The 26,601-nt window shown below is 48.3% G+C and overlaps 1 protein-coding gene and 1 long non-coding RNA gene across 3 annotated transcripts in view; both read right to left on the reverse strand.

The window, feature by feature from the left end:
* The window catches only part of GAB3 (GRB2 associated binding protein 3), a 61,220-nt gene extending 35,730 nt beyond the window's left edge, over positions 1–25,490 (reverse strand). For both annotated transcript variants that reach the window (XM_040084097.2, XM_040084098.2), the window contains exon 1: positions 25,280–25,490. In XM_040084097.2, the coding sequence (XP_039940031.1) occupies positions 25,280–25,351 (72 nt within the window). In that variant the 5' untranslated portion in view covers positions 25,352–25,490. The remainder of the gene's footprint in view (positions 1–25,279) is intronic.
* LOC131378691 (uncharacterized) lies at positions 11,174–12,837 on the reverse strand. Its single transcript, XR_009208459.1, has 2 exons — positions 12,641–12,837; positions 11,174–12,151 (listed from the first exon to the last, which is right to left on the reverse strand). It is a non-coding gene; the product is annotated as an uncharacterized LOC131378691 (long non-coding RNA).
* Positions 25,491–26,601: the final 1,111 nt, after the last annotated feature.

A 26,601-nucleotide genomic window follows, 5' to 3' on the forward strand; every position in this document is an offset into this window, starting at 1 on the left:
AAATCCCCTTCTGTTTCAGCAGGCAGCGTTTTGCTCCCCGGCTCTGGCCGGTGTTATTTCAGGAGCGGCTGCACGCGGGTATCCAAGGGCCTGCTGGTGCTTGTAGGGAGTGATGGGAGAAGGGATGGATGCAGGCGCTGCTCAGAGAGCTCGTGCCAGGGCTGTTCATGTTCCAGGAGCAAAGCAGGACTACAGAACAGTCAGGGTTTTCAAAGGCACAGTTAAAGTAAGAGCTAAAAAGGGAGAGCAGGGGAGTCCCAAATGGGCAAGAAAACTGGAAAGACGGGAATGGGAGGAGCAGGAAAGCCGAAGGAAGAGGAGCAAATTAAAAAAAGTACTGCGGGGACCAAGCAGAGAAAGGACTGGAAGGTGGCACAGGATGAGGAGCAGCCTCATCCCCGGCAGCTGACACACAGCACAGGCTGCTGGCAGCAAACCCCAGCTCCCCGCGGGAGGAAGGCACAGCTCCTCCAGCCAGGGCTTCTCAAAAGCAGCCCTCGCTGTCCCTCGGGGGGGAGCGGCCCCGTCCCGTTCTGAATCACCGGGCCCCGGGCCGGCCATTGTGTGCGCTGCTGTGAGGTGTCTCCTCTGCTAAAGCCAAACGCCAGCGAAGCCCCAGGAGGGAAGAGGCCGGTGCTGGAATCCTGAGAGCGGCGAGGATGAGGGCAGGCAGTGCCTCACACCCCTGCTGCCAGCGCGGTGCCCAAAGCACGGCACCCTGCCCTCCGCCACAGAACCGCCGAGAGCAGGAACCTCCTGCTCCGCTAGAACACTGCGAGAGCTCATCAGGAGCCCTGCTAATCAGGCTGCCCACCGCTGGGAGAGGATGGGGATGTGGCTGGGTGCCAACAGTAACACGGCAGGCGGGACAGGAGGGCTCTGCTGCGTCCCAGGACAAGTCTGCTTCGGTAACGCGCTCCTTACGCGGTTCTGCTCCCCTCTCCTGGGGCTGCCCGTGGGGTGACGCAGGCTGTGAATCCCCTTGGGGCTGCAGGAGCCCCTGGCGCTGGCAGGAGGCAGAGCCGTGGTGGCACGCAGCCGTGGTGGCACGCACACAGCCACCAGGCTCACGTCCCCTCTGCTCAGCCCCGCCGTGGGCCGCGACTGCTGGGGCTGGTGCTGCTGGCACGGCTACAGCCTCGTGTTTTTTGACCTTTTACTCTTCCAGAGATAGAAATGGGATTTGTCTGAGGCTTGGAATAACTTCCTGCGATTGTGCTGGAGAGGGCCAGTCTGGCCTGCTAGATAGCTGCGTCTGTCGGGCTGGCTCAGGAACGGAGAAAGCCTCTGCTCCGTGACCCAGCTGCAGACAGATTTAAAGGAGCCCAAAGACACAGCTGTGCCTCAGAGGAAAATAAACTCCGAGCGCTGTACATTGTCCCCAGCAGGACAACTGTTCCTGGGTTTGGGCATTAGCCATGACTGGAGAACCACAAACAACCCTAAAGCGGATGGTGTCTGTGCTCTGATAGCGATCCCTCAGACGGTAACTTAGAAATCCTCTCCGCATCAGTGTGTCTGCATGTGTGGGGAGGGAGGTAATGGGCTGGAAATCGATCCCTGGGGATGGGGAGAGCAAGCAATGGTTGTGCAAGCTCCCCCTCCTCCTCCTCCAGCATTCCTGAGCTGCCAGCACAGGCACCGAGCTGAGGGCTGCTCGGCTTCTCCTGCATCTTTTGATTGACGCCCTGCTGCATCTCTTTTGCTCCCTCTTAAACTGGCTCCTAGGGCCTTCACAGCTGACATGCACAGGTCAGGAGTTCTCACAACATTCAACAGATCTGCTGGGATCTCCCAAAGAATTAAGGAAATGTGCTTCAAACAAAGCTTTCTCTCAGCAAGCTTTTCCTTGTTTCTCGTACTTTACTCATCAGCACTCAACACCGCTAGGCACAAGACGTGTGCTGCTGCACTCCTGTGTGACACTCACAGCCCGGCTGCCCCTGCCCCTCCTGAAGTCTGGAGTAGGAATGATCTTGGCCTTTCACTGATATTCCTTTGAACAACTGAACATAGAACACCTGCTGGGCAGGATCCTTGACTGAAAATGGGAATTTTGCACTCTTCTGGCCACCAGCAGCACCAGCTAGAGATCCCCTGGCATGTCCCAAGGAATGCTCAGGCTGTATCCAGCCCTGCCCAGCTCCAAGCCCCCTCTCCTCCCGGCCAGGGTCTCTGCAGGCACTTGCTGGAGGTGTCAGCCCTCCCTCCTCGGCACTGCTGGGCCAGGACAGGGACAAACAGCTCTCCCCACCTCTGCAGAGCTTGGATCTGTGCTGCTCCCAGGCAGGAGTGTGCTTCATAGTAAGGAATAAAAGTTTGGATCTTCCTGCCCAGCAAAAGCAGAGCTGTCCCAAAGCTCCCCCAGAGCTGCCACCGAGCCTCAAACACACAAGTTCATCACACTCAGCGCTTCTGTGCAAAGACAGCACTCAGGTTTTCAGCCTCAGGGGACTGGGGGTGTTGGTGAAATGTATCAGCAGATGTGATTTATAATGCATAATACAGTAAGAAGGAACGCCTGAGCCTTTGAGCCTCGGTGCACAGCAGGTCCCAGGCAGCAGCAGGAAGCAGTGCTGCACTGCACTGTTTATCTGTTTGCAGCAGGTTCTGGCTCCAACAGGTATTTCACTTCTTTCTAAATAGGAAGTGTCAAACCGGAATTTTGAATAAATTTTTATTTAAAAAAAAAATCTGCAGCCCAAAACAGCAAAAAATTAACAAAGAAAACCCACCTAGTTCCTTTGCACGTAATTTAACAAAATTCATTAATTTTAAATAATTTTTAAAAGTGTTTAAATGTTTTTGTATCTTTTTACAATTCTATTCAAATCACATAAAATAATCCTTGCTGGGGGAAAGCAAGTTTTTCACAGTGATACCTCTTTAACATAAAAATTGTAACATAAAGAACATGAGTAATTGCGTATTAAGCTACGCCAATGCCTTATGTTTATGGATGGAGATAAAGTATGCCTGTTAGCAGAAATAAGTGCTGCATTTATCCTAAAAACTCCACTTAGTGGTAAATCATTGCACATCAACTAATGAAACTGTATTTCAAGGAAATAATGGAAAACTACCCGTGGCAAAAAATGAGACTAAGAAATTACAATTTCATTCAAAGATTTACACCTTCTCATTTAAGCTATTATAAAAATCTGCATTGAGACTACTCTATGTGAATTAATGCCCTTTATAGGGAAACTTCCTCAGGATGACTGGACTAGATTGGGGAAGTATCATGAGGGGGAGCTGTTGAAATTAAAAATAAAACTACCAGCGCTCCCAGACTGAACAAAACTTGCAGCCCGTGATCCGTGGTGCTGCCTGCAATGCTTTTTTTCTGCCCTCAATCACGTATGTCAAAAAGACAGTGATGGACTCTCACAACACAGGGCATCTGTCAACCCACAGATTCAAAGGGGTCTGAGGGCTGAGTGATCAATCTTTCTCACCACACCTTATCTCCACCAACTGCACTCAGTTATTTACTTGTGGTTCAGCAGGCAGCTGCCACATTTTCACAAGGACTCTGAGAATAATGCACATTAACAGAGCCTTTGGAGCTTCCCATGCACGTGGGCTCTCACAGACTCCGAGCTGGTGGCCACAGCACAACCAGACACAGCTGGGGTTTCACCTGAGAACAGGCACGCAGATGTGCCCGATACCACCTCATCGTGAACAGGACCAGGCCGTGGTTTGCAGCAGCTCACACTCTGATGAGCACGTGTGAAGTAGGTCAGCACCAGGGCTGTCTTCCAGGCAAAACCTAGAGGAGTGTGTAGGTGTGAGAGCAGACTCACCATAAAGCAAGCAACAAAAAATCCCCCAAATAAACACCACCGCAAAAAGACGTAGAACACCGCAGCACTTAGGCTTTTCTCGACGACACCAGGGAAACAAAACCCAGAAGGGAATGCAGAGTTCCTTACAGTTCCACAACCCATCACAAAGCATCCCAGTGTTTTTCCACCCGCTGCTCTTGGGCCACTGGCAGCAATCCTGACGCACACCGTGCGCTGCAACACAAATCCAGGTGGGGATCCCACACCACGGCCTTGCGTCGAGAGGCTCTCACGGCACCAGACAAACGTCACATCAGCAACGACGTTTACACCACCCCGAATCTCTGCGGGCTTTCCCACGGAGTTTCTGGAATTCTTCACAAAAAAAGCAGGTTGGCTACAGAGCTGAGAGCTCCCTGCCCCGTTCTGGAAGGTCGAACACTTCACCCAGCCCTCGGTGTGGCTGTGTGACCCAGCTCCAGGAGCAGGAAGCCGTGCTGCTGCATCGTCACCCAGCAGCCGAACTCCACGCCATCTGCCCAGCCTGCAGAGCAGCGATGCTGGCAGCAGCCCTAAGCACAAGTGTCAAGTTCACACTCGCTGCTTCTGCTAACTGAATCCCGTAAAAAGTGCTGTGAGATAAGGGTTTGCTCGAGCAAGAGCAGACAAACACTCTACGTAGATCCTGAGGCTCCAGCGAGCTCAGCACGGTGAGGAGAGTCCCTGTCTCTCACATCCACAAGATAACTTCTGAAATCCACCCTGACAATCTCTTCTGTCAAAGGCTGTTTCCTGAGGGTACCAAAAAAATGCCCAATCATTTATGACCCAATAATCTGCCCTCCAAGTTTAGGTCCCAACTCCAGAAAGTGCTTAAGCACATGCTTCACAGCAAGCCCAGGAATAGTCTTTGACCTAATTTAAACTAAAATTTAAGGAATTGAGCCTGCTTTTTTTTTTTTTTGCTATTGTCCAGGTTTCCCCTGCCATTTTCACTGCACAAAGTGTGAGCAGCACCTGGCAAGATTACAGGAGAATCTTGACTCCAACTGAGTGAAGTGCTCCTGTTTAACCATCCTCTCCCTTCAGAGTCAGGGAAGATTTCCCTTCAGAGAAATGCTATTTCACAGTCTGCATTTAACACATACACACTTTGTATGGTACAAAACTGAAGGCACACCTCCTCTTCTAAAGCAAAAGCCAGGCACCAAGAGGCAGGCAAGCACCGTGCACGAACGTGTGCACAACAGAGAAACCTTCTCGGGTATTGAATCTTTGACATCTAATTTGGATTTGCAAATAATTCTGATTCACAAAACCAGCAGCACAGTTAACCTCTTGCTGTCCGGGAGCTGCATGGGAAGAAGTCTCCCCCTGGTCCAGCAGAGAGTGAGGCAGGGTTTGCTCCTTGCAAGCCTTGCAATGATCCCTCAAGCCTCTGGAAGTGGTGGAGTCACCATCCCTGGAAGAAGCGTGGCTGTGGTGCTAGCAGACATGGTTTAGTGGCTCGGCAATGCTGCGTTAATTGGTTGCACTCCATGATTTTGAAGGGTTTTATCCAACCTAAATGATTCTGGGATAAGGGATCTTGGCCTGTGGGAGCTGGAGCTGTGTAAATGAAGAGCTGTTTGTGCCCGGAGTAAGGAAGTTTAAGTCTGACCTGCAGTGAGCGTGTAAGGCTGCAGAGGAAGGGCTTTCTCTACTGCTGCGCTCCGAGCAATCTCTCTTTTGTCTAAAGGCCACTGTGGCTGTGACTCACACAGCCATCAGACCATTAACACTTTTATTCCAACTAGTTATTTCTGGCTTTCGGCACTCATAATACCTAAATGCCTAAAGTGCTTCCAGGGTAACTATAGTAATTACAAAAACAAACAACAGCAGCTCGACCCATGGGTCAGCTGAAGCCAAACTCTGAATCACACACTTATTTTTTTACCTATAGTTACGAGAAGGAATTTGGGCTGGACAACAGGGCAGCTCGTTTCCCAACACCTCAGGGATGCTCAGCACAGCACAGATGCTGTGACTGCTCAGCCCCTCCCCGGGGGATGCTGCACAGCTTCCCTGGGCAACAGGCAGCCCCAAACAGAACTGCATCTCACACACCTCTCAAATCCACCAGAGGCTGACGGACTGCACGAATGATCTTTCTTCTTCGGGGTATTCACAATCTGTGTGTTTCAGAGAGCTCTGAAGTCAGGAGACTCCTCAAGCTCTAGACCTCCTTTACACTTCCAGTTCTTCCTACTCCTGCAAACAGCGGTCAGTTCACTCTCAGCTGTGTCAGTAATTAGCAACCTCATGTTGGAAGGGGTAGAAGAAGCCAGTGTAGTCAGATTAATTACCTTGCATCTCAAAAAGGTCACATTTTATTTTTAACCAAAACACATTTGCTGCTTCACCACAATGGGTTCTTCGACTCCTCTCCCTCTCTTAAACAAGAGAAAATTTACCATCTACTTTGATTATTTAGGATCTTGTAAAGACAGGTGGCTCAGTAGCCAAACACTTCTCAGGTACATAACCCAAAAGCTGAAGCAATGTGAGAAACCAGATCAATCACAAATAATGAGAAATATATTATAGCAGATAATACATACCTTAAAGATAGACAATGGTCATTGATCCTTCAGTTGTGCTTCTGTTTATTTTCTATAAAATCAATTTTGCTAAGCTACAGGGCCATGAGGTGTGTACTATCAGTAAATAAAAAGGTCAGGATGCAATGGAACAAGACCTTCATGATTCACTAGTAAACCACGAGAAAGAAACCGCCAGTCTGGAAGCATCAAACCTTCCAGCAGAACAAGATGCAATAAAATAGGTAACAGGAGCAGCCAAGCTAACTTGCAGACTGCTCCCAGTTCTCTAAAGCTGTGTGCCTCATCTTAACTGAACAAGATCTAAATTAAATTCAATCCAGAATCTCAAGGCTGAAAAAACCCCAGCCTAATACACTGAAGAGGCAAAGGAAAAACATAATGAAGTTTTTGTTTCTTCTTCTGGCTTTCATTAAAACACACCAGTGCAAAATGCTGTCTACGGACACGAAGGCAGAGTTGCACAGAGGAGAGAAATCCTGAACTGCGTGGGCTGAGATAATTCCTGCGCATGATGCCCCAAAAGGGTGGCCCTGAATGAGAAAAGGGATTTTCTTTTAAGGTGTTGCCCTTGTTGCCTGGGCGCTGTTCACAGCCACAGTGCCGGGAACAGAACACAGAAAGGACTTTGTAAAACCATGGGTGCTGTCAGGAGCTTTCGGGGTGGGCACCGTGGAACCTTTACAGCATCCTACTGTGGATTAACTGTGGATGCTTTGAATAACAAATCTTTTGAATTTCATAGGGAAAGACAAGGTTTATCCTTGTGCCATTGCCCATGTCCTTGCCGGCTTCCAGAAGCTCCCTTCAAGGAGAAAACCAAGCCAGTAAAATCCCTTCCCCGATCCCTCCTACCCCAACAGTGCAGAATATTGTCGGGTAAAAACGGAGCCATACCAACAGGCAGCAGATAAAAAAAGAGACTTCTGAAAGCAGTGGTTGTACACAGAAAGCAGTAACTGCTTTCCTTTTTTTAGGCTTCATGCTTATTTGTTTAAACCACTAAGAGACATTTGCATGTTACCCTTTTCTGGTCAGACATAAAAAATACCGTGGAGATAAACGCCAAGAGCAAGCAACACCTCCTGCTAACTTTCAGTTTTAACTCATGAAACACTTCAGCCAAGATGCATCCCCTGATTTTACGTTTTTAAAGAAGGATTATGATCAAAAATGACTTTCCTAAGAAGTGGAAAGAAAACAACAGAACCCCAACCATTCTCTCTTCTTATTTTAAACCTCATCCCACACTTGACACAAATTTAGAACTGAATGCGGAATTACTCCTACTCTTCTCCTTCACTTGTGACTCTTGCTTGCCATGTTTTTCAGCCAAGGAGACTGTAACTGCTCCTGGGGAGGGTCCAGTGCAGCACACAGCACGCCTGGTGTGCGCTGCAGGCAGCAGCCCCAGCACGTCTGGTGCTGCTTGTGCAGTGACTGACAGTCCAGACTAACGGCAGAATTCAAATGAAGCTCAGGACAGAGATCTGTGCTACGCCAACAGTGATGCTAAACCAGCCAGAAGTGAGTGGATTCTAAGCCCTAACACTACAGAGGTTTTTCAGCCATGGAGTTAAGGGTGGCTGTAGCACAGCTGTGCCCGTTCAGAGCTGGTGGCTTTAGGAGGCTTTAAAAAGCAGGCTGAGAGAGATGGCAAAAGACAAGTGTAAATGTGAGCCTGTGAGCCTTTAATTCTAGTCCTTCTGCTGATAGAAAAGCCTTTTCTCAGCAGAAAACATATTTTTTTTTATTGCTTTACAATGCCCAGGAAGAATCACATGGTGATGCTGTCTTGATGTTTGTGTTAAAAGCCATTGCAGAATCCCAGGGAGCTGTTTTCCAGGGATATGCCAAGCGAAGTGCCTCTTCCATTCGTAAAGACCTTGATTTATGAGGGAAGACCATAGAGAGAAAAAACAGAATCACACAGGAAAATTAATCCCGGCCTTAAGAGAAACAAGGAGAAAAAGTTCTTTTCTGACTCCAGCAGGTTACAAGAATAATCAGACACACACAAAGAGCCACGTGTGCTGTGCATGGTAAAGATAAGCAATACAATGGGTCTCAAACCAGGGAAGTTTGTTGAAAAGCAGTCTAACCCCAGAGAGCTGAAGGGTTGACTGTAAGATATAGAGGAACACTGAAAAAAGCTCCCAAAGAAGGCAAGGAAGATTTTGATGACACCACTTCTTGCCCAGCAAACCGAATTTTCTCGGGGAAATTTCAAGGATTGCAACAGACAGAACCGTTCCAGACAGTGGCCACTCTGATTTCACACCCGGTGGTTTCTGATGGGCACGGTCTGTGCTAAGCACAACCCAAAGAATTCTGCTCTGACTTTGGCCCTCCCTGTGGCGCTGCCATCGCTGGTTTTGTGTGCAATCAGAGCAGGAGCCGGACAAATGAAAACTTGAGGAGAAAACACAAAGCATTACTTTTGCCAGGCAGTTCCAAAACTTACAGTATTGGCTCAGCTGGGTTCCAGGAGAGTCTCAAGAAAAATCAACCATCCTGACTTTTATGGAATTCCAGTGTGCTTCTTGTTTCAGATGGAACAGTGCTAGAGCCATTATTTAATGTTCATATCAATGAAAGACAGTGTGATGCTGATTTTCTTTCACCCTCTCAGCATGGATACCCAGACTGTCTTTGATACCCCTACTACCTTTTTGTTGTGGAACAAATCACCATCAAAGAACCCACATAGGAAACAAAATGAATTTAGATGCTTAAATAAGTTCTCCAATCCAGCCTGGGAGCAATGGGATGTCTGTACCTGTGTTACTCAAAAGGACACTTCTAAACCAATAATGCAGCAGGGTGACGATGCTGCACTCCTTTGCACACTTCACCCTGCTTTGAAAAAGTAAGAATTTGCATTATCCTTCTCACTTCTGAAAAAAAAAAAAAAGTTTGAACTGTCTTCCAATAACTTATTCATGCAGTGTAATTAAGCACGGAATCTGGCCCAGCTTGGCAGAGGCAGGATTTCCAGCTCTGTGGTTTCTCACCTCTGAGGCCATTTACTATTTGCTTGCCAGTAATTACCACAACCATCTCCTGCTCTGAATTCTGGTACAGAACAGGGTTTCCAATTAGTTCCCCTAAACTTAAAGGGAACTTAATTTTAAAGCTCAGCTGAATGGAGAACTTCCATCAGGTGATAAAACCACTCGCAAGTTTTTCTTCTTGCTTGTTCACCAGGTTGGGTGTTATTGGTTTCTGTCTAAAATGCCCTGGCCAGCATTTCCTTTCAGTCCCTGAAGCGTTTTTTGATGTTGTTTTTTAATACACCCTGTGCCTAAAGGGACAAATGCTTGGAAGTGTTTACATTTTTCACTTGTTTCTTGGAAATCATGACCCACAGATAAAAAGAATAATTCGGCAACAATAATTTGGCACTAAAAGAGCTTCTGGTCTTACAGATTGTTTGAATTAATTTTTTAAACCCATCACAGATGTTCATGTTTTATTTTGTGACTTCCTCATTACTTAAATTGAGAATGATGCTGTTTACTAATAGTATTGCATTGCTACTGTCAACAGATTATAATAGACATAATTTAAACAATGATTTATTGAAAAAAAAAAGGCAAATGGAATTTTAAGCCTATCTAGGAATTTGGGGTATTTGAGTAGTCATCTTTCAATAAAGCCAAAAGAAATATTTTAAATATGCCACAGAACATTTCTGTCAATCTCTCTGAATGCTATTATTGATCCTGTAACTTGACACTGTGAAAGTATGATTTTTTCCTCAACAGCATTATACACAGGAAAGAGCAATTCCAGGTTCAGGACTGAAATCACTGAATGCACCACACACACGCTGTTGGACTCATTGCACGGAACTAAAATCGTGATTACTGGTACCTTCACCAAAAGGATGAGCAAAGCCAGTAATACCAGTAAGCCAAACGTCTAACATTGTGAGACACGGGTTTCAAAAGAACAGGGACCACAGCTGCCAAGGCCTCCTGCAGTTAGAGAAGTGCCTCAGCTCTTTGCACTCAGCTGAGATCTGCCCAGCACTCACCAGTCGTACCCTGACCTTGGATCTGAGTGTTATTACCATCCTGTCACAGCTCCCCTCTGACAGCAGCCTGCTCAGGAGTTCATCAAGTCACATTTATTTTGAACTGGATGACCAGGAGGCATCAGAGTCCCCTTTTCCCGAGCCCTGATGAGCTCCTTGCCCTGCAGCTCGGGTATTTTCTGAATACCCAGGGCAGCTGCTCCCAGAGCAGAGCCCAGCCACAGCTCCCAGCTGCTCCCGGGAGCACAGGAGCCAGCACCCCGCAGCAGCACGGGGACTGCTGCTGCTTTCAGAGCTTCCCAAGGAAGCTGCCACAGGCAGAAAGGGATCTGCACTGCCAGAGCCCCTGCCACAAGCAGGTCGTGCTGCCTACAAGATCCTCGCACCAAAGGGCTTCTCCAGCACTTGGGCATCTCCCTTGGCTGCCCTGGAGGCTCCTCCAATGCCCTGAGCACAAACAAGCCAGGCTTCCACCATTCCTGCTTGAAAACAGCCCCTGGACAAGTCAGTCCAGCCTGGACTGGATCTGAGAGAATACAGGGAACACACAATTTTCCAGACAGTCACCAATGTTCGAGCATGGAAGAAACATCGTGTGATTATTGCATCCTCACTACCTTATTACACCAGCACGCAATGAACAAAAAAGCTGTGCAAAACTCACAGTGGATTTCACTTTCTCTTACTTAGCTGTTTTATTTTAAGCATGTACAATGCCCCCCCAAAAATAATTTTTGTTGGGAAAAAAAAAAGAGCCAGCATAGCACAGTGTTTAACATCCTTCTGCTTCTTTAACATAAGACAGATGATCATGATGTTTAAATTTTCCCTTTACCAGTTTAAAACTTTCCACCTTATCTCATAGTCTTTATGCTGAGAGATACTTCAGAGAGCTCAACTGTCCAAGCAGTGAATAGAGACCTGGATTTTTTTGTTGTTGGTTGGCCTCTGTACATACAGGACTCAATCATGGAAAATCAACATTCTCCTTGCTAAACACTCTCTACAGGTCCTGCAGTGAAATATCCTCGACCGTGCACCCTATTCCACCACCTGGTCCAAGGAATTTCCACGGGGGACTCACAAAATTACTGCCCCAACGATGGGCCAACAGCACCCCTGGGTGAGGTCAGTAAATTGGGAAGTCTTGGTGCAGGCTCCACAGTAAAAACAGGTGGGATTAAAGAATTTCATGGTTTGCAATCGGAGCAAATACACCAGGGGCAAAGGGGACACAAAACCCAAACTGTGCTCTTAGGACCTGGAGACAGCAAAGGGAATCTGCCAGGACAGTGTGTGGGAAAGCAGGGATCCCCACTGCTTGTGCTGCTCGAATCCAAGGGCTGTCTGCATCCCCACTGGCACAGCTGAGCTGCCACGGAGCTCCGATCATCGGGAAAACAACACCGCTCCCACTTCAGCGTGCGCTGCTCCAGAAACAGTTAAAGGAAAAGAGACCTCGCTCACCCCAAGAATATCCGAGATATTTATCAGCCTAATGATAGTGATTTGAACTCGTGCATCACGACCCAGACCCATCGGTGTGGGTTTCCTGCAGATTACTTTGGAAATTGAGCTTCTTGGAACAACTCAGTGGCGAGCATTTATTTTATCAGTGTTACACACGAACTGGTTACTGAAGCAGATTTTTTTTGCTGTATCACTGAACACGGATTACTGGAGTTTCCCACAGGAATACGCTGCTCTGAATTAACAGCCTGGAATAAAAAAAAAAAAAAAGCAGCTTCCAGCACTGCCATGCTGAGTGGCATCACAATGTGCCTGTGAGGTGTCAGTGGCCACTCTAAGCTATTAGGGGTAAAGATGCTTTTTCCTGGATCTAGCCTAAGTGCTTAGGTGATTCGCAAATGGAACCCTAAGGACTCACAGGCAGCAAAACAGATCCGCTGGAAAAAGCCAGCTGCAAACCGCCCAGCTCCTAAACAAAGGGATTTGGAGATTTTTTTTGCAAGATTTTCTGAAGTTTTTTCCTAAAACTCCCAAAGAGCTGAGGTTGTTAGGGAAGGCACAAGTCACACAGAACGCCCATAAAATATTTCACTGCTGGAATATCATCTTCACTGCTGGGATGGCCACAGCATTGGAGTGCTCCTTTAAAAATTTCAGGGGGCCTCAAGCAGCAACACCTCTACCTAAAATACTTTCTCTACACTGCAGTCCCACGTTATTTAAAAAGCCTTCCATACCTTTGCTGGGTTGCAGTCCTACAGACAGCCCCACACAGCTCTGGCTCTTCCTCTCCTTCTTCTCTCTTCACCTCCAGCTCACTGCTTGTCCCCAGCACAGGCACCTCTCCCTGGCTGACCCTGGTACAATTTCTGACACTTTCTGTCCTTTAGCGTGGCCTCCTGCCCCTTCCTCCTCCCAGCACGAGGAGCAGACTCCAACTGACTCCAAGTGCCCACTGCAGCCCCGAATTCACTCTTTTATCCCCCACAGCTGTGAGGGCAAAGCTGCTCCCACTCCTGGGTAATTCACACAGCTGCCACCCATCAGGGGCACGATTGCCTTCAGCACTGCCACTGTCTGTTCTCCCACACTGGAAGAACTGGAATTGTAGGAAATGAACCCCAAAACATCCCAGCAAGGCTGTTGTGTAGCCCAAAGCACGAGGTTTTCCTCCCCAGGAGGTGCCAGCTCAGCCAGGGAGCCGCTCCTCAGGCAGGAGAAGTCAGTGACGTGACTCTGGTGTCACTGACAGCAGAATGAAATACTGCTGGGTGTGCAAGCTGGGAAAGCACCCAGGTGGGGATGGAGGGCACAGCTGGCACCTGCACCACACACAGGGCAGGGCTCTGCGCCTGCTGCTGCCCCCCCACCCCTCTCGTGTGAGGATTAGATGTTAGGAAGAAGTTCTTCACTCACTTCTGGGACAGGCTGCCCAGAGAGCTGTGGCTCTCTCTGCTCTGGAAGTGTCCAAGGCCCTGAGCAGCCCGGGAGAGTGGCTGGCATCCTGGCAGGGGGCTGGAACCAGGTGATCTTCGAGGTCCCTCCAACCCGCGGCATTCTGCGATCCCGCGTTCTCACGCACGCCGTGGTGCATAGCAACTCCTCTGCTGGGCCATCTGCTGAGCTGCCTGCTGCCCGAATTAGGACTGCAGCTCCTCGTTCCTGTGCGCAGCCTCCCAAATCTTCCACCCTCCTCACTGCAAACCTGCTCCTGCTCCATCCATTACATCACCCATCCTCATCAGCTGGCGCTGGCTGCTGGGACAGGAGGGCTTTGGCAGCCTTTGCACCGTCTCTCACCCCTCAGGCCCGTACCTCACCCGGGGACAGGCATTCCCTGCACCCTGTGAGCCACGGAACAGGGCCATCCTTGCAGAGACGGTGCAGGAAGCCCCCAGCCAGCAGCCAGCACCTGCTTCTGCATTCTGTATTTCTAGGTCCCCAGCACGCTGCTGGCCGTGAGTCATGCAAATCTTATGCCAGGCAAAGCAAAAATGGCTGCACCGTGCATCGATTTAATCTCTCAAATTGAAAGTGAGAGGTTTCAGTGACAGTTTACTCTTTTTAAGAAGTTACCAGTTTCTCTGCAACTCTGCTTTTATTTCTCACCACAATTCTATCTGGCTGAAGTACCTTTTTGTGTGGAAAATTTTGTGAGTGAGATGTTACACGAAATGAAGTGAAACTGTGCATTTGAACATATTCACATCCATTCATTGCCCCCAGTTTCCAATCACGAGCTGGTAAATGCTGCAGCTCCCACACCACACACCATCTCTCCCAGTGTCACCAGGGCTACCAGGGGTTCTGATAATAACGGCAGGTCCGGGGGTTTCCACTGGGATGCAAAACCCTCCCATCTGCCTCTCTCTTCCCACTCCCTTGTTGCTGAGGTCCATGGCTCTGTGCTTGATCTGCATTCAGCCAATTCACAGAAAAGCTAAAGAGAAAAGCCCCGAGCTCAACCTGACATTCAAGGTCAGTGTTTAAAGGCGATGAGACATCACCAGCCACAAGGTACTGTTGTTACTGGTAAGGAATGGACAGGAAAACAGTTCAGATCATTTAAATGTTCCCCATAAATATGATCATAACGGGTTAGAATTTGAGACCACATTTTTTAGCTTCTGGTTTCTCTCTGTTTTGCTAAAGAACATGAGGTGCCATTTCTATTTCAAGGGTTTGTTTTTTTCTGATCAGTCTAAGTACTTTACATTAAACCTTTTCAGAGAGGACAAAGAGGTGTTCCAAGCAGATCTGTGCAAACTCGTCAAGGGAAATGAAAGCTTCAGATCTAACCCTGCAGTCTGACTGCACCTGCCCGATGCCAGCAGCTTCTTAAAGCCAGCGTTTACTTGGCCTCTCTGTTCTTCATGGGTGCACTTGACCCTGGGAGGGAGCAGTTTTGTGCTGGATGGCACAGACTCAGTTGTGCTGTAACACCACATTTCATTGCTGCTATTGCTGCGCAGGCTCGTGTGCCTCTTCTCGTTATCCCAGCAAGGAGCCACCAAGATTGTGCACCATGAACTAAATCTGGAGTGATTCTGCACATGTTTCCACTCAGAACCAGTACTGTGACTGCAGCAACCCGAGCTGGAAGTCAGGAGTGACCAGCTGCCCTCCAACAAACTGATCTTGGGCTTTATACCCATTAATAGTGTCAGGTCTCACATCTGAGAGCTTTCCCCTGCTCCTTATCTTTTATTCATACCCATGAATTAAATAATGACTAAAACCTACAACGATATGCTCATACAGAGATCCCAGCTCCATTTCCAAATCCAGTAAACCCGAGGAACAAGTCAAACTGAAACCTGTCTGCGGGTGCACAGCGAGTTCTGAGCACGTCAGAATTAGAGCCAGCGCTGATGCCTTCACACAGCGGAGGCTGCTGAAGTACAGGTAAATAAATGGTTCCTTAGACTGCCAGTGGGGTGCACCTCTGTGACTGCCCTCCTCCATCCATCCCTGTGCCCTGGAAAGGACTCACAGCTCCAGCTCCCCTTGACTCGTCACCTCCCAAACCCGCGCCGCCCTCCTCGGATGGCGATTCCCACCGGAGCATCCCCGACCCCAGCACAAGGTAAGTGCCACTGAGGGCAGTTTGTAGCGACTGAGAGCAGCGATGTCCACGTGCTCAATCCTCCTCCAGCTAACTGCAGCTTCTCTGGAGGCCGCCTGTGCCCGCCAGCCCCTGCCCTGGCACCGTTTCAGCCCGTTTAACACCCAAGCTCTCTGCCCCAGCACGGAGCATGGGCAAACATCCCTGCAGCCCACCTGGACTCCTCCGAGGGGCAAACTGCCCCCACACACCGACCAGCAAAACAAGCTTGCTTGTAAGTCTTAGGAGTTCATTTCGAGGACCTCGAAACGTAACGAAAGGCAAATGGGTCCCTTAGGAGGACAACATAACAGAACTGCAGAGGGCATAATTCATCCTTCATTCCGCTCAGCAATGCTGCTGCTGCTTACAACTGGGCAGTGTGCTGCAACACAGCCCTGGGAAGGACAGGCTGCAGGCTGCTCTTCTCCCAGCTGCAGGCTTCTGTGGAGAAAACGCCTGGTAAAATCTTATTCACTCCAAAGAGAGATAAATCATAGTAATTGCACTTTAGGGCTTGAGATAAATGCAGTCTCTGGCAAGGGTAAAGGATTTGACAGAGTCCAAATGAGGGTTTGAACTCCACGGGGGACAAGAAAGCCTCCAACACCCTCTCCTTTAGTGTGAGCCTGAATACTGGTTGCTCTAGAAAACAACCATTTGCAGCAGCAAACCTGTGATGAAAGTAAATAAACAACCCCGAGGGATCCTAAACGACTTGTTTGTTTTCTGACACAGAAAGTCAGACACACCCCGAGGTCTAAGGCACTAAGTGTGAGCTCTCACAAAGAGCACTAAGCTCACCAGCACTCAACACGAGGCTCAGAACTGCACCCCTGGGCAGCATAAAATCTATAAAACATGAAAGCTGGAACTTAAGGCATCACCAGGAACGAGAGACCAGAGACCAGACTGGAATGGCCTGCCCTGGGAGGTGGTGCAGTCACCATCCCTGGATGTTTAAACAAAGCCTGGCTGTGGCACTGGGTGCCAGGGTTTAGTTGAGGTGCTGGGGCTGGGTTGGCCTCGATGATCTCGGAGGTCTCTCCCAGCCTGGTGACCCTGTGAATTCTGTGGATTCTGTGACTCTGTGGATTCTGTGACTCTGTGGATTCTGTGACTCTGTGATTCTGCCCCAGCTCACGAGGGTGGAGGGGGGCTGGGCTCCACTGCTCACCTGTGGCTGGCAGTGCCCCCCTCTGCTGAACCACCCCCGGAGCCAGAGCAGGAGCGGGTGGCACCGAGGCACAGCGGGAGCACACGGGGGGACGAAACGACCCCGCTCTTGCGCAGGGTCACAAGCCAGGCTCACAAAGATGCTGCGTGCAGGCAGGTACCCGGGGCTCTCACAGAGAGCCTGAGCACGTTTTTGTGTATCTGGTCTTTGGGAACCTGCCAGACTACCCCAAAAAGGACAATGGAGTCAAATTTCCTGTGTTTTTCCCCTCAAAGCTTGCTCCCCCTGACAGATTTTCCCTTCTGCGTGCGCCTTTGCAGAGTGAACCTTCCTGTCCCTGCGTCCTCTGATACCTCTGGGTACCTGCTCAATTCACAGGAGTGTGAGGTGCCACTGCTTTACTCTGCAAATTTGATCTTGCAAAGGACAAAGCCAAAAGACTCAGAACTCCCAAGGTGTATTTTTTTATACTCTGACATGCTCAGAAGTTCTGTTGTAATTTCCTTCTAAGTAGTCGAGGGTTAATGAGGCTGAAGAGAATAATAGGAAGGAAATAAATAATTATAGATTCTAGTTTCTTTTTTTTTTTCAGCATGTCCCAAATGTCACCTTTGACCTGGCTTTCTATTTCTGGCATGGACTAAACTCCCTCTATTTATTTAACAGCCTACACACCATTACAGTAACATAGCAACAGTACTTTCAGTTGTGAATTTGAAAAAAAAAAAAAGGCAAAAAAAATAGAACATATGAACATATTAAAACTGTTAAAGCATTGCAGTCTACTAACACTTCAATAAATGCTTCTATTTTTTTCCCTTTAAATACCAGAATTATTAAGCTCCCAGCCTGCAAACCCAAAGGAGAGGGATGCACAGGGAACCCGAGCAGTGTCACCACCAAGCCTGTTCTTCCTAGGCCAGTCTCATTGTCCCCTAACCTTTCTGTTGGTTTGTCCTAATGATGTTTCAGCTCGACTCTTCATCAGGCTCAGAGCAGATGAAAGCAGGAGTTTGGGGAGGATTCTGAAATAATGATGGGGTTTAGTTGGTGGCTCTCAGTCACTTTTCAAAAATAGTTCGCCATTACTCTATTATCCGCAGCTCAAGGCTGATGTGACACTCAGTTATCTGTCAAAAAGGAATATCTGAAAAAAAGTGTAGCAGTAACAGGAGTAATGGAATAATGGCCCTATTTCCAGGTGACAGTCCAAATCTCAGTGTTTTACCAGGAAAGTTATCCAGTGAAGACCTGTGAGAGCCCTGGAGTCAAGGGAGGACCCAGTGAAAACACGTTGCAAACCTTTTTTGATGGGAGCAAAGCACTTGAAAAATCTCAAAAAACCCAATTCCCTGAGCTACTGGAGTGCTTCTTATTTTAAAACCTAAGGCCTCAGTGAGAATGCAATTATTTTCTTAGCATGCGTCCAAAATGTTTGAACTTATTAAAAATAAAACTTCTTAAGCGTGCAAAGCTTCCACTGTAAATATTAGTAAACAACCCAGATGATGTAGCTGGAACTTGGAGGAGTGTATCACTTCTCCTGAAACTGGTTCTTCACTGCTACTGTAAACTCAGCTGGCATCTCTTCAGCTGCTCCTCCTCCTCCCAGAGAGATCTGGTCAGCACTCAGAGGCCGCTTTCCCAGCACCCAGGGCTCTGGAGAAGTTCGTGGCTTTACTGCTCAGTTTGTAAAGTCTGCAAGTTAAACACAGCTCAGGCTTGTTCTGAACTCTTGGCTTCTCCTTGGCACGGCCAGTTCGTGTCAGCTTGCACAAAAAAGGCTTCAGGACTGTAAAATCCTTGAACTCCTACAAACAGCTTGCAAGTCTGGTATGTAAAACCAGATTGTTCACAAACTATGTGCTCTGCTGACAGTACAACAGTTGCAAGTTAGAAAAGGGTCCCCTTATGGTCATTATTGTGTCCAACAGAAATATGAATACATAACCCACGGTCTCAAGGCTTGGGAGTCACTGGATTAATATTTATCACTAGGCCTCAGAGAAAGTATTGTCTTTTTTTTTAAAAAAAAAAAAAAAAAACCAACATTGTCAAAAACGAGCCAAAAACTTTCACACGGCAAAGAAAGTTCGGTTTAAGTTAACGCTCCCATTTAAGCAACTTCAAATTCATACGAATAACAACATTTTGGTGCCTTTCTGTAAAATGCTCCATGAAAAGGGATCCCAGATAAGTGAAATGTGCTGTTCAGGGCTTTTGTGGAAAGCTACAATGCAGCTCTGACTGCAGGGGTCAGGTGGGGTTTTTGGCATCGGGAGGGAAGGGAATAACAAAATCTCTAAGAACAGTTGTCTCATTCTAACAATTACAAAGCGATGAATGAATTAGCCTCAGAAAGGGAGTATTTTCCTGGCACAAAGACTAGGCATCAGTTTTGGTTTATTTTGAACAAATACTAAGCTGAAGCAGATTTTAAAAGTGAGTTTTGCATGGCTATGTGTTTGTTGGCTTGTTTGTTTGTTTATTTTCCTGATGCAACACAAACTGAAACAAGTCAAGGATATTATTCTAAAGCAGAAAAAAAATTAAAGGTTAAAAGTATTGCATTTTGTTTAACAATTAAATGAGAGAGCAGAAAAAGTATTTTATCTGGCTGGATGTAATGTTTTGACATGCAAATTGTATTTCAAAACCGGCATTTTTTCCCTTGTCTTATCACATTACTAATTCATTTCCAAATCAAATGAAAAGGACAGGAAAAAAGCAAATAAAATGATTGTTTTTCTAACGAGTAACATTTTAGGAATAAACTTGTCCCTTTCCCTAAAAACCTGTCAAATTTCCGTAACAAATATTCACAGCATTTTAATACACCATTGGTAGAAGTAATGTGCTTATCCGCATTTCCATAGATCCCACACTACAACAAAGAACTTCACCACAGTACAACTTGTAAAGCATTTTCCTCTGAGCCCTGTTTGACTGCATCACTCCTTTAATTACCACTCCAGTTAACATTTCCTTCTCTATTTCAAACCAGCATGTTGGTTTTTTTTTTTTAAGGCTCTATTTTTGAATGCAAAGGCTTGATAACTTGTGAGTTTCTGTTTTGAATAGAAACCAATAGCTGGACATTCCTGTGCCCTGAAAACATGTAGTCAAAGATTAAACTGGGGCTTCAGGACTATGATGGCTCCACCCAAATAAATAGTCCAAGGGAAATTATTCTGATACACAGGTTGCCAAGAACAGCAGTGTTTTTTAGAAATTATTTCTTAGAAGTCGAACTATCTCAATTAACATTGCATTTACACTATCAAAACATCGTTAAAGTGGAAGAAAACGGTCTAGAGTAAACATCGCATTTAACCTACCAAAACAAGGTCTGATTTGCACACAGCTAATTACAAATGATTAATTCCAGCAATGGAAACTCCTCCCTAACATAAATATTCTGCTGTTATTTTACCAGTGAGATCAATTTGTACAGGATTGCACAGAGAGGGGAACACGTAGGCAGCCACACAGGAGCTTCTGTTTGGAAGCCTTTTTCTTTCTCAAAATTCAGTTCTTTTTTAATGGACAAACCAGATCGATGCAATATGAGCTGGATTTTAAAATGAAGTAACAACAGAAAAAAACATAGGCACCAAAACTTACAACTGGAATGAGCTAAAAGGCTCTGACAACTTTCTGCACCCACGGACTCCTACTTCCACCCAGCCTACGAACCACAGTTCCAAAACCCGCGCAAACTGGTTAAATAAACTCAGGGAGCTCGGGTTAGTTATTCCAGGGAAGTAAGAAAGGTGGCCACAATTCCCTGCTCAAAAGGGACAGGACTCAGGAGGTGAGGCTTTGTAAGAAGCATTTGGAAATAAAAAGACCTCAAGGATAAAAATTAAATTTGGGTTCCTTCTTGATGGCATTTTTCAGAAGCTTCCCGCCAAACGCCAAAGCAGCAGAAGTACTTGACCTCGCAGAGCACTTGGGGATTTCTTTTGGGGAGGGTGGCAGTGTCCCTGTGGTGACAGCAGCCCAAGGCTGGATCAGAGAGCAGATGCTGTCCATCCCACCCACCCTTCGCAGTGCCCTGCCACTCCCGTCCCTATGACTCCAGCAAACTCTTCCATAATTCTACTTGACTTTTTTTTCTTCTAAGCAACTTCCTGTTTGTTCTCCTGATAAATACCAGAACTTGAGCTAAAAATGGAGAAGTTGCCTAGATTCTCTCATCTTCTACACCCCCAGCACTGGTGCGCTGCGGTTGGGTCCTGGCAGATCCCCCAACGGTCAGAGACGCTGGGCTGGGCTCTGCTGTGCCCTTCTGGCAGCCCTGACACACACAGAGCAGCCAAGAACGCTGCTCCACCAGCTCCTGCCACAGGGTACATTCATTTACACCTCCATTTGTCTCCCCAGACCAGACTCTCCAAGGAGAAGTGCGGCAGGAAGCTCAAGGCTACATTTTCTAACGTGGGGTCCATTCGGGACTCTTGTTCTAGAGATGCTGACGAGGAGTTCTGATTTTCAACAGTGTTTGAAGAAATGAGTCACTCAAGCAAAGCGGGAAATTTGCCCTTTTTTGAGCCAGTGGTCTTCCCTCATCAATTTGTATAGTACTGAAAATTAAAAATAGCTCTTCAGCTGGGGTACAGCTGCACGGCGTTGCCTGAAACGGAGCTGCAGTGACTCACAGCAAGCGAGCATCCATCTGTGCATGGCCCTTTACTACTGCAAACCACATCACCTAACACGAACAGCAACAAACTCTGGCAGCGCATCCAGAGCAGCCACCGGCGCTGCCGCTCCACACCGCGGTGCCGAACAGCGGGACAGCGATTTGGGGAGAGGCTGCAATCAGCTGCGAGTCAAAAATGCCTCTTGCCAGCACATCAGCAACGTGTCCCCTCAACAGCGCTGGTCTCTTCTCTCATCAGACATTCGTTCTTCCTTGCATTGTGACTTTTTGCACTGGCTGTGTTAAGTGCTTTGTTTTCAAGGCCGTGAAACCATTCCTTCCTTCCACCTCCCCCAAGAAACAAATAACAAATAATAACAGTCAGCGATTGCTTTCCACATGAAAACTATCCAGGAGCCAGCTATTCAATGCTGACAGAATTGGGATAGTCAGTGATCACTTTCCACATGAAACCTCTCAAGGAGCCAGCTATTCAATGCTGACAGAATCGGGATGGATGTACTCAGCACCAATATAAGGAACTGTGAAACCCATCAAATTTGAAGCACATTCCCCCTTCACATCTAATTTCCTACAGAGGCTGGCATTCACTGACCCACTATCTCCAGCAGCAAAAAATCTTCAGTGGGTTTTCCTCCCGTGGGGCCGAATGCCAAGCTGTGACTGATCCTCTTTGGTCTGGAGCAGGATGGACTTCACCTCCATCACCAGCACTCCTTAGATTTGTGAGCAGTTTCCTCCCCTCTGTCTCCTGCCCCCTCCCCAGCTTTGGCCGCTCCCTGGCACCCTCAGGCCCACGCAGCCCTGGGCGGTGAGAGAAGCTGGAACCCAGCGGGGAAACGAAAGCAGCACAGCTTTCGGGTCACACTCGGAGGACAAAGAACTGCAACACACACCAAACACTCTCCTGGGAGACTCCTTGCACAACTGCCTCTACAGCCAGGCTGACGTGGTGCTTTCATGGTTCAAGCGTCAGATAGAGAGAAAAGCATTGTCCGTGCCCTTAAATCACTATTAGAGTATTTGCCTGCCGTAGCAGAGCTCCCTGTGCTTTCTAATGAATTCTTTGTGTTCAGCACTCAGCTCTCTGTTTTTACAGAAGTTACACTTGGGTAATTAATCTCATGCTCGTTTCCTGCACATGCAAGAGAGCAGCCTTTGTCAGGGAATGATAAGACACTTCTAAGAATAGTGCTACTAAGAGCATCGGCTTTGGAAGACGTTACAGGAAAAATATAGACTCTCAACACCTGCTTTTCACTTTCAGAGTTTTGAAAATAACGTTCTGCTTACCTAGAGGCAAATTCTGACTTGTTTATGCATACAAAACCTAACTGCTTTCAGTAGATAACAAATATAAATGAAGGTGTACTTTGGTCTTTAGGCTCTGGTCTTGGAAAGACTAATTTAATTTTATAAATGCTGCAAATATTCCCAGTGGCTTCATCAGTACTACTGTAGTTCTGATCTCACAACCTGAATTCATTGCTTTGCCTCATCTTTTAACTGCATATTCCACTGAAATTAAGTGGATTTCCTTAGTGACAGATGCAATAGATGGAGGATTAAGAATTTATCTGTGTGCAAAACAGGGGGAACCTCATGTCAGACGTTACAAAGGCCGGATGCTGAACTCAGGAAAATGTAAACTGGGAGACAACCCCATGAGAGCAGATGAGGCAGTGTAGCAGAGGTCCCACGAGCAGCAGGCCGGGCTGGCACTCGAAGCTCCTTGCAAGCTCAGACCTTTGGGCTTTTCCAGCTGAACACAAAGGGTGCTGTGGTGCTGTGCAACTCGGGGATTTATGTCTGCTGTCAGCTCGGAACCAGAGCCAACACCATTCTCCTCTAAGCGGCTGACACTTGACACCTACTGAAGTCAGTTTAAACAGTCATTGTTTTAAAGCTCTGTTGTTTTTTAAGCAGTCACACTGCGGTTCAGCCTGAGCTATCTGCTGCCCCAGTGCAAGCTGCCATGCTGGTGAAACTACGAAAAATAAGGGAAAAGGAGTTTACAGCAGGTGAGAGACAATTTCCATTCGGTTTGTAGCATCCACTGTGTCACCGGTCATATGAGAAAGGACATTAAGCTTTGCTGTACTTGCAGCAGATTTCTGTCTGCTTTATTATGGACAAAGGACTACCTTATCCTCCTAAGCAGAAAACAAAGCTTAATCTGCAGAGATCTGGCTAATCTAGCGGTTGATGTTTGGGGAATAACACAGACCAAATTTCCCCTGGTTTTGTCGTGCAAAATCCGAGCAGAGCAGACTGCAAGTAGCCTTGTGAGCCGATCAGAGCCCCTGTTGTGACTATTATCTTGACTGTATAATGGGGGCTTTCAAATCCCAGCTTTGGCACATTCTGTTTTCTCTCCTTTGCCCTTTTATGAATATTGAGTCATCAAAAATAGCTTCACTGTGACAGAGCTACGGATGATACCAGCTGGGTGAATCAGTGGCTGCCATACCGTGCTATTAGTACACTCGTTACAAAATACAGCAAAAAATGAGATGCCCATCATTTATTTGCAGCTCCCGTGAGACACATCACAGTGGCTATCTTAGAACTGGAAAATGCTAACTGAACAAAGCAAATATTCAGCCACTTCCATGCAATACTGTGGTCTACAGGAAGAAACTCTGGCTTAGAACAAGGTAAAAACAATCCCAACACCAGTAGATTATTCTTTCCTCTAGTTTTTAGCCAAAGAAGAAAATACACTACCAAACGATATCCACCATATTCTTCCACAGCAGAGTTATGCCTCATATTACAGGGAAAAGCTAACATCAGCACTCCAGAGAAAATGCTGATAAACAGAAGTGAACGCGACGAATGATGCAAGCTGTGCACACAGCCCGGAGCGCCGGAGACGCGGCCAGGGGCATCCTTCGAGGACGGTGCAGAGCTCGAGGGGAAGTCAGGTTAGAAGGGCATGACTCAAACGGGTATTACCGATTCCAAAAGTGTCACAGCGGAACGCAGCAGCGTGCCTGACGAAGAACCACCGCACATGAGTATGCAAAATCGCCCACGAGGGGCTTACGTTTTTAATGCTGTCCCAAGCAAAATTTTAAGGGTCGTTTATTCCTACCCGGAGTGCTTTCCTCGCACCCCTGCAATGAGGCAGTTTCCTATGTTTGTAACTCACATCCTTTTTTATTTATATATATATATATTTATTTTTTTTTAAATTCCGACAAGCAGGCAAGCCGACAGAGAATGAAACAAGGGGCCCATAGTGCAGTTGCAGATCTCCCTCCATGCAGGGCTCGCTTCTTCTCCCCAGCCCCTTTCACCTTTCAGCTATCGGGAACTTTACAGCACAGCATCTTCCAGCATCTCTTTATCGCAGACCAAAAAAGCTTTCTGCTAACAACTGCATCTGGCACTGGTAAATAAAACTATTGCGTATGTTGCCTTTAGCAAGTGTCGTAGAAATTACAGAACATCATAACAAAGCAAAGCCTCAGAATTTAAATTATTAGAGTCTTGGCTGTTTGGGGTTTTTCCCTCCCCCCCTTTCTTTTTAGAATGTTCTTGTCCGTCCCTGGAAAAGTGACATCTGCAGTTCTATTACAATAATTCTGTTAGTTACAGCAACGTTAACTGAAACCGAAATGTGGTTTTTAACCTAAAATATGTTGCATAACAGCTGAAGTACTATACTCTCACGAGCCGGGAAAGGTTAATTCCAGAGAGCACAAGAATGTCGGTGGAAACTAAAATACTCCATAAGCGCATGGACCTGGAAGTCTTTTTGTTTTGGTCCAAGGCGAAGCCGAAACGGACGGGAGATTTCAAAGCGAGAGTAGCACAGCGAGCACACGCCGAAACCCTTTTAGCGAGGAAAAAAGAAAAAAAAAAAAAAAAAAAAAAAAAAAAAGAAAAAAAAAGAAAAAAATCGGCAAAGCGTCTGCACTTACGTATCTCTTGAGTTTCTTCTCGGGGGGTGATTTGATGAGCCATCCGGTGCAAACCACGTCCCCCGAGCTCATCTTCCCCCCGGGCGCGGAGCGGCGGAGCGGGAGCCAGGGTGCGGGCTGCGGGTGCGTGTGTGTTCTGTGAGAGTGTGTGTGCGTTCTGTGAGGGTGTGTGTGTGTTCTGTGCGGGTGCGTGTGTGTTCTGTGAGAGTGTGTGTGCGTTCTGTGCGGGTGTGTGTGCGTTCTGTGCGGGTGTGTGTGCGTTCTGTGCGGGTGCGTGTGTGTTCTGTGCGGGTGCGTGTGCGCTGGGATCGGTGCGAGTGCGTGCTGCGATGAGTGTGAGCCGGGAGTCCGTCCGTGCGCGTATGTGCGCTCGTGTGTGCCGGGACGCCTGTGCCTGGATGCGTTTCCCTGGATGTGTGCGTTTCCCTGGATGTGTTTCCCTGGATGTGCGTGTTTCTCTGGATGCGTGTTTCCTTGGACGCGTGTTTCTCGGGGTGTGAGTGCGCGTGTGCCGGCCGTGCCCGCCGGTGTGTGCGGGCGTGTGTCCGCCCCTGCGGGTGCCCGCGCGTATTGTTCGCCGCCGCTTGGCACCCGCAGCGATCCGCTTCCTTCAGCTGCGCTCTGCCGCGGCTCCAGCCCGCGGAAGAAGTCATGACATTGATCACTGACACGGCCGGCCCTCCCTCCGCCGCCAGCACAATGCAACACACCGAGCACGTGATGGGCGGCCGCGGCTCGGCGCCGGCGACACCCGCGGCAGCGCCGGCGGCTCCGGGCCGCTGCTGCGCATCGCCCCGGCCAGCCCGGCCCGGAGCCCCGGGGATGCTGGCAGTCCCTGCCCGAGACACTCGGGGATGCTGGCAGTCCCTTGCCCGAGACACTCGGGGATGGTGGCAGTCCCTGCCCGGTGCCCCGGGGATGCTGGCAGTCCCTGCCCGGTGCCCCGGGGATGGTGGCTGTCCCTGTCCGGATCCCCGGGGATGCTGGCAGTCCCTGTCCGGTGCCCCGGGGATGGTGGCAGTCCCTGTCCGGATCCCCGGGGATGCTGGCAGTCCCTGCCCGGTGCCCCGGGGATGGTGGCAGTCCCTGCCCGGTACCCCGGGGATGCTGGCTGTCCCTGCCCGGTGCCCCGGGGATGCTGGCAGTCCCTGCCCGGTGCCCCGGGGATGGTGGCAGTCCCTGCCCGGTACCCCGGGGATGGTGGCAGTCCCTGCCCGGTGCCCCGGGGATGGTGGCTGTCCCTGCCCGCTGCCCCGGGGATGGTGGCAGTCCCTGCCCGGTGCCCCGGGGATGGTGGCAGTCCCTGCCCGGTGCCCCGGGGA

The sequence above is a fragment of the Hirundo rustica genome, chromosome 21 (genome assembly GCF_015227805.2).
Source record: "Hirundo rustica isolate bHirRus1 chromosome 21, bHirRus1.pri.v3, whole genome shotgun sequence".
Taxonomy (NCBI): domain Eukaryota; kingdom Metazoa; phylum Chordata; class Aves; order Passeriformes; family Hirundinidae; genus Hirundo; species Hirundo rustica.